Raw genomic sequence first — 8,757 nt, 5'->3', positions numbered from 1 at the left:
ATGGTTTAAAGCTGCCCTGCCCACTATAAAACACACACCCTGTCAGAATTGTCTTGATGAAAAGCATTTTCATATTTTAATGACGATAGTATGGAAACAATGACAGAGGAGGGAAAAATAAGTGCCGTATTGGCCTGAATATATGACGGCCCTGATTATAAGACAACCCCGTCTTTTTCAAGACTCAAGTTTGAAAAAAGACTTTTTGAACACCAAACTAATTTTTATACAAAAAATAATTACAGTACATCCGAAACAAATGATTATAACAATATATTTGAGAGAAAAAGCTTGTTATTTTGCCTCATTCAAATCTTAATATCTGAACATTTAATATGTAAACTAAAGTGCAATCACATTCGTAAATGAATGGCTTCTGGTTTTTGAAATGTAAATAAACCAATCTATTGTGATAAAACAACAAGATTGCAATAACTGCATTAACCATCAAAGTGAGGTCTAACTGTAACTGTAGTCTTGAAACAAATTTGAATAAGGAAAAACATTGCAATAAAATAATGCAAACTGGTTAAACTTGAGAGTAGTTGAGCTCTGTCATGCGTGAACATCGCTTCAATGATATCTGGCGCAACCTGCCTCGACCTTTTGTTTCCTTGTTATGACGTCTCCGCCCCATTCGGCTGTTTCCGGAACACTTTCGGAAATGTTCGTCATTTTCGATCTATTTTCGATAATTGCTCATTAATGTGATTGATTTTTTTGTTAACTTTATCAATATTTGTTATCTTGTCACATAACGGTTCTATTGATGTCTCACACCCCCTTTGCATTTTCATACCCTTTAACCTTTGCTGCTCACACAAAATGCTATGGCGAACCCGATCTGCCCTGGTCTAAAGTTTGACACCTGTGCTGTACTTACACACTTACCGTATGTTTTCCTCTCAGGCAATCAAATTTGCTGAAAGGCATCTGATGATGTTTAAATACAAAATGACTGAAAATATTATGGGCACTGCCATTTTGTGATGTCAGTTTTAACCATGCACATATTACACACTAATAAATTAAAGTTCAGGTGCATGTGATAATGGGTTTTAATGATGTTTCAAGAAAGGACGGGTAATTTGGGATACTAGCATTTGATTGGCAGAAATTTCCTGAAAATGAAAGCTTTTATTGACATGTTTATCCACTATTGCATCTGAGATGAATGAAATTTAATTTTTTTTTCAATTCATTAAACATTACTATTTCTGCAGATATCCACAGGATTTAAGTAACCATCCAAGGCCACATTCTTCCCTGACACCCTTGGTCATTAAAGGCAAGGCAAGGCAAATTTATTTATATAGCACAATTCAACACAAGGCAATTCAAAGTGCTTTACATCACATGAAGATCATAAAAATCACATTTACATCAATACACCGTAAAAACCAAGACAAAAGATCGCATTTAATCACTAGTGGAATAAAAATAAATAAATAAAAATAAAACAAAAATAAAACAAAAACTATTACTACTAATAATAATTGATAAGCACAAGAGGAATAGAAAGCAGGTAGATTGAAATATATAGCCAGGTATGGATATGCAGTGCTAAACAAAAGTGTTTTTAGCCCTGATTTAAAAGAGCTAACAGTTTGAGCATACTTCAGACGTTCAGGTAACTTGTTCCAGAGGTGAGGAGCATAATAACTAAATACTGTCTCACCCTGCTTGGTTCTTGTTCTTGGAACATGCAGAAGACCGGTTCCAGACGACCTTAGGGGTCTAGATGTCTCATAGGAATCTAACAAGTCAAGCATGTATTTTGGTCCAAGGCCATTAAGTGTTTTGTAGACGAGCAGTAGTATTTTATAGTCTATCCTTTGACTCACTGGAAGCCAGTGTAGCGATTTCAAAACCGGTGTAATGTGGTCCAGCTTCCTTGTATTTGTGAGGACTCTGGCTGCAGCATTCTGTACTAGCTGCAGCTTCCTGACTGATTTTTTATCAAGACCCGTAAATATACCGTTGCAGTAGTCCAATCTGCTGTAAATGAATGCATGCATAAGTTTTTCCATGTCTTGTTGAGTCAGAAGCCCCTTAATTCTGTTAATATTTTTTAGGTGGTAATAAGCGGATTTAGTGACAGACTTTAGATGGCTATCAAATTTTAGGTCTGAGTCAATAATTACACCAAGGTTTCTGACTTGATTTGTAGCTGTAAGTGACATTGTGCTAAGTTGCCTGCTTATCTTTGACCTTTCCTTTTTTGCAGCGAAGAATCCGACGTAACGAACGTTCTTCTAATTGTGACGAGGAGAGTCATGAACCTTTCTTTGGTGTTTTGGGTTATCAATTTGAGCCCAAACGAAAACCAATGCAGCCTAATGAAAGGATCATTGAGGGGAGCAATCACACTGATAAAACACAGGCAACAGATCGTGTGGGAAACACCGAAAGGTTTGTTTTGCATTTCTTTTTGTGAAGCTGATACACCGTGACCGCAAAATAATGTATAGAATAATTATCATTTATTGTGCTATCATAGGTTTTCGCTCTGCCAACCGACACAAATATGAATCGGATTAGAGCAGGGGTGTCCAAACTTTTTGCAAAGGGGGCCAGATTTGGTGTGGTAAAAATGTGGGGGGCCGACCTAGGCTAACGTCCTTTACGTAGAACAATATATAGCCATTCTGTGTGTCACATTTGCTTTATTATTATTTTTAATTAATTATCTCAACAATCTCGCAACTAGCCTTTGTTGCGTTCTCTTTCGACTCTCGGGCTCTTGTGAAATACTGCTGCTGTAAAGTTAAACTAGCTTAAAGTTGCTTCAATTTCTTGCTACGAATCTTCCTTGTAATCTTGTCGTACATGTCATTCTTTGGTAATATCGCCTCACACTGAACGCTTTATAAACTCTGAACTGTCTAAACTGTCTCTTTGCAAATGAGGCCGACACAGTTGTTGCGTATTTTAGTGAAGAAATACTCCAATTTCCACCTATCCTTGAAGCGTCGGCCGTCGCAGTCAACTTTCTTTTTTTTTGTTGATTGTCACCATTTTAGATAATTGGGAGTAAAGGATCACATGGGGCAATGTTGCTTAAAGTGCTGCTGCCTTTTAGTGCGTAAAGGAGGGGCAGCATTTAGTGTGTAATCTACTTGATATGCTGGTAGCAGTACTGCTGACCAATTTATTAAGTCTGTGCCAGACATTATTGATTTTATGACAGAGGCTGGGGGCCGGATGAAATTTGACCACGGGCCGCATTTGGTCCCCGGGCCGCACTTTGGACATGTCTTAATTAGAGGATTTGCTCTATATATTTTACGAGCGATAATTTATACATGTGCCCAGTCCTATATCTAATGCGTGATATGTTTTTTATTATAAAAGAGTATTATAAAAGACTCTGGCCATTTCGAGCTTGGCTGCTCTGCTCCTTTGGTTAGCCTGGGGTGGTGGGTCGGTCTCATCAGAGCCAGTCATCGCCCTCTTTTTTGATATTCAATTCAATTTTATTTGTATAGCCCTGGATCACAACAAGGTTGTCTCAAAGGGTTTTGCAGAGGCAATATGATACACAATCAGAAACAGCAAATGAAGCAACAAAGATGAATAAATAAAGTTCAAGTCCTGGGTATCCCCCATCCTTAGACCCACCATGTTAGCAAGGAAAACCTCCAAAAACTCCAGAGTCTTTGGGAGAAAATGAGAAACCTTGGGGAGTACCACAGTCAGGAGAGATCCACTCCCAGGACGGATAGACAGGAAGCCCCAGGACTGCTAATGGGAATTAGCAGGCGAAGTCACAGTCCGTAAAGATGCAGTGGAGTATATATGTGATATCTCGGCACATTTAGGTGGCTGCGCGTGTATGGTGGGCACGGCATCTGCTTTCAGCAGCAATTTCTTAGCAAAACCTGATTTCATTTGTCCATAGTTCGTAGCTTTCAGGTGTAAAATGCGCATCACACAGAACCGTGCCGGAGGCTGGGTCTGCAAAATTAACCCTCTTAGCATGGACGAACTTTACTCATTGTCTGCGTAGTCCAGCTCTTTTTCTCGCGTTCGGGAACTCATGGGTACTACATTGCGACAAATGGCTATTGTACACCACATAACATGACAGGTTTGAACCATTTTAGCGATTTTTTTTGATAAAACACGAACGCAACTCTCTCGTCGATAAACAACGAAGGCACCTGCCTCGACCTTTTGTTTCCTTGTTGTGACGTCTCCGCCCCATTCGGCTGTTTCCGGAATACTTTCGGAAATGTTGGTAATTTTCGATCTATTTTCGATAATTGCTCATGAATGTGATTTATTTTTTTTGTTAACTTTATTAATATTTATTATCTTGCCAATTAACGGTTCTATTGATATCTCACAGCCACTTAGTATTATAATACCCTTTAAAAAGTGTTACGTTCGAGTTAGTTTGACAAGTACCATTATATCCTGAAGAGAAACTCACAGCTCTCGAGGCTGAAGTCAGCATACCAGACACCTGTGAATGCTGATACTCACATTCAATCATTCATCGGCAGGTTCTCAACCACCTCTGTTACTTTTTAACCGGTCCAGATCCGAGATAGCGCGTTGTGTGTACTCTTCCCTTAACCCAAACAAGTCGGCGCGCTACCGAGGGGTTGAATCATTAAGCTGAGGTCATTTTCCTGAACCAAGGCTGTGCCATTTTTTGGGGGTGGGGGGGTGCTTCATGTTTGAATTCTGAGACTCCACCTTCTGTCGCTTATATGAGCGATCGTACATTGACGGCATAACGAGCAGACGGATTAGGAGCCATGCCGTCGGCAGGATTGGAGATACTAGGAGTGACGCTAGCCGTCCTAGGTTGGATCTTAGGCCTGACATCCTGCGTATTGCCCATGTGGCGAGTATCGGCGTTTATCGGCGTCAACATCGTGACGGCGCAGACCATCTGGGAGGGTATCTGGATGAACTGCGTGGTGCAGAGCACGGGCCAGATGCAGTGTAAACTCCACGATTCTATGCTAGCTCTCAGCGGCGACCTACAGGCCGCCCGGGCTCTCACCGTCATCTCCATTGTGGTGGGCCTGACGGGCCACTTGGTGGCTATGATGGGGGCCAAATGCACCAATTGCGTGGAGGATGAGCGCGCCAAAGCTCGGGTGATGATCGGTGCCGGAGCGGCGTTCGTTTTGGCGTCTTTGACCCAACTCATTCCGGTGTCGTGGTCTGCTAATGCTATCATCTCGGAGTTCTACAATCCCATCATCCCCGAAGCCCAGAAGAGGGAGATTGGGGCGGCTCTGTACGCCGGGTGGGCGTCCGCCGCCTTCTTGCTTCTCGGCGGAGCCATCCTCTGCTCCAGCTGCCCGCCTGAGCCCGAGAAGAGGTACGGGCCCCCGTCCAAGATTATATATCCGCCGAGCAGATCCATCCCCGTGAGCGGCTACGAGCAGAAAAACTACGTGTAATGGGACTTTTAATGGACAAGGTGTTTCTAACTGCGTTCCATACTGGTGTCAAAAAATCTGTAAATCACTCATTTTCAAGGGAAATATTTTATCAGTGACACGATAGACATTCATTTATTATTATTATTATTGTTTTTTTTTTTAAAACAAGATTAAACTTTTAATAGTAGATTTTTTCCCCCTTGAATTTCACTTTTTTTTTTTTGCATTTTACTGATAGCAGAATTTCACTTGTTTTTGCAGATTTTTTTTTGGTGGTTTCATTATTTTTAAACAGAATTTCACTTTCCTTTTTAGGAGCTTTACTATAAGTGGAATTTCACATTTTGCTGAATAAATTTTTTAGGGCAGGGAGTATCACTTTTTTTTTTTTTTTTTTGGCAGATTCACTTTGTATTTGTTTAACATAATTTTTTAATTTTTAAAAAATGTATTTTTTTTTTTAAATGCAGAATTTCAAATGCTTAAGTTGAATTTCATATGTTTTGTTTTTTATTGTTCTTAATTTCTTTTTTTTTCTTTTCTAGCAGAATATCCCTTTTTTTTTTTTTTTTTTTTTTTTTTGCAGAATTTCACTTTTTTTGTTCTTGATCTAAGTTACCTGATCGGGAAACTCATTTCACATATTCGTAAATTGAAAATGTATGCCTGAGTGTTTTTACCATCTTGTAAACTAAGGCAACCCATAAAATAAATATCAAAAACCTGGCACTCGCGAAGATCAGCAAAAATGTCTCATTCCCTGCCATTGACGACAATAGACGTCCGATCATTTGCAACTGACCTCTCCCAGTTCAAATGGATTGGACATCTATGGCCATTTATGGCAACCAATGAGTTGACTTATTCACTGGATACTGTCCCAGGAAAAATATTAAGTATCAGTGTAAACATTTTTGACGATCATTAATTTTTTGTGGGTTATTTCTGTCAAGGATTTCCAGTTCCTATTCTTTGCAAATTTGTATTAATACGAACACACAGTTTGGATGTTAAAAAGAAAAAATCCTCTGTAAACTTTTATGTTTGATATTGTTGATATTGATGATATGAGGCCTAATTAAATAAGGCGGACTGATATTATTGAGGAATAGAAAAGGGGGGTAGGTTTTAATAAGCATATGCTTCATCCTACTCCTTTTTGAACACAATGAATAAATTCTAATATTTATTATTATTATTGTCTTAAATATTGTTGCTGTTATCTTAAGTATTATAATTGGTTTGTATTTTTTGTTTTGTTTTGTTTGTTTGTTTATTACTTTTATTTTCTCATGTCCAAAATAAAGCATTCTCATTCTCATATTTAAGATTTGTTTGGATAGTTGGAAGTTTGAATCGTCATTGATCCTATTATTGGAAGTTGTCGAAATGCAAATTTGGGCAAAAATATGTCTTTAGTCAATCAATAAATTGACTTATATTCTTATTCATCCTTGAATTTAAACTATTCTACTGCCTGATGAAATCTTGTCAATGACGTAATACATGGACGAAGGTCTGGCGGCCAATTTCACCGCAACACAATTGCCAGCAGATGGCAGCACTGCACAATATTAGATATAGGATCAGCCTCGTTTTTAAGGCCATGTCTACACATAGCAGGGTATTTGGGAAAAGGAAGAACTTTTGCGACGGTTTGGCCTATCATCCATACGCACACACACATTTTGGTCCTTGCCATTCACGTAGCAAGGTGTCACTTCAACACGTAAACAGGATTTTTGGGAGGCGTGCGTCGAGGGTCCAAGCAGGGTACGTCGTCAAAGGCGTAGCCATGTTATCGCCCCGACGCAGAAGCAAAACACTAACAGCCCCTTTACGCAGGTTAGGATTTTACCAACTATGTAAAGTCATGGTGCAACATTCTGAGGTTCACCATGACTTTACATAGTTGAATTCATGACCTGCGTGAGTGTTCTTTGAATAAAGGTGTTTTAAAGCAGAGCCTGACTGGTTCTGTTTACTAAGGGCAAGCTAAATTCCTTTGTTGAATCTCAAAAGCACCTATACACGCACACACACATATATATATATATATATATATATATATATATATATATATATATATATATGCAGTATATTTCTATACAGTATACAGTGGTACCTCGGCATGATGTAATATTTGACTCGTCATTCATTTATACATACGACGACATGCTCAAAATACGACACATAACAGCGCCGCAGTTTCTTTGTTTTCCCGGAAGACGGACGCACAGCTGATTTTTTCGTGAGCGAAATCAACATGGGTTCCAAGAATGTTAGTGCAGGTGGTGGGAAAAGGTGAGACTTACCATTGAAATGAAGATGGAAATGATAGAAAAATGTGAGCGTTGTGTGCGCGTCCCTGAACTGGGTCGACAATACGGCCGTAGAATGTCTACGATATCAACAGTCCTCCACCGCCAGTCTTTATAGGTTAAGGTGACAATTATCATAATTGTAACATCGCCCCAAAAAATCGCCAGCTTTGCCAGGTTTGTAATGATTTATTTCCGAACTTGTGCAACACAACATGCCTACTGTCTGCCACAGCTGAAATGAAAAGTGAAAGTAAAAAGTTCTCTCTCTCCTCTCCTCTCTCTCTCTCTCTATATATATATACTAGTACTAGTATATATGGCAGAAAACACTCAGGTTATTTGAAGTTCTACTCTAAGACCCCCAATTAGACCAAATTTCAAAATTGTCCGATATGCACGTGTGATACATCATTGGATAGCTTAAAATCTCAATTTTCTGGGGGAAGAAAATTTTTGAACAGAAGGGCATTTTTGAAAAAAAATAAAATAAAATTAACAGCAAAACCCTAACTGGAGGTGAGAGCACACGAGGGTAGACTTAAAGACGCCACGATTTTAACAAGATATTATTGCGTACTTACCTTGTTTCTATCCAAAAACTCCATGTCGCATGTATCACTGAGTGTCAAGACACAGCTGTGAATGGCCACAGCTGGATTTTTGGGGGATTTTATGGGTGAAACATGGTAATATAACAAGGGTCACGATGCAGAAATCGCAGACATCAAGGAGTGGTCGAGATGTTCTTTTTCATATATTTACCCTTTTAAATGTTTTTTTTTTCTTTTTTTCAATTTTTATTTATTTATTTTTATTTATTTTTTTAACCTGTCCTGTTCAGCTATTTGACACGGAGAATGGAAGTCTAAGTGCCCGGATAGTCTGAACAGTTTTAGTGTTTCACATTGAGAGTCTGACATACTCCCTTTATGATCATTCAACACACCTCATTTATTATGACAAAACAGCGAACAGGAAGGGGTTATGGGGGAACAGAAGAAAAGAAACACAAGAGAAGAAAAAGAAGA

General features: G+C 39.0%; 1 protein-coding gene across 1 annotated transcript; it reads left to right on the top strand.

The window, feature by feature from the left end:
- Positions 1-4,117: 4,117 nt before the first annotated feature.
- On the top strand, positions 4,118-6,732 carry LOC130917740 (claudin-4-like). The gene has a single exon (XM_057839405.1). The coding sequence runs from the start codon at positions 4,767-4,769 to the stop codon at positions 5,421-5,423; it is 657 nt and encodes a 218-aa protein (XP_057695388.1). The 5' UTR covers positions 4,118-4,766; the 3' UTR covers positions 5,424-6,732.
- The last annotated feature ends 2,025 nt before the right edge of the window (positions 6,733-8,757 follow it).

The sequence above is a fragment of the Corythoichthys intestinalis genome, chromosome 6 (assembly GCF_030265065.1).
Source record: "Corythoichthys intestinalis isolate RoL2023-P3 chromosome 6, ASM3026506v1, whole genome shotgun sequence".
NCBI lineage: Eukaryota > Metazoa > Chordata > Actinopteri > Syngnathiformes > Syngnathidae > Corythoichthys > Corythoichthys intestinalis.
Note: the sequence above shows the minus strand (reverse complement) of the source record. Positions and strands in the feature narration are given on the sequence as shown.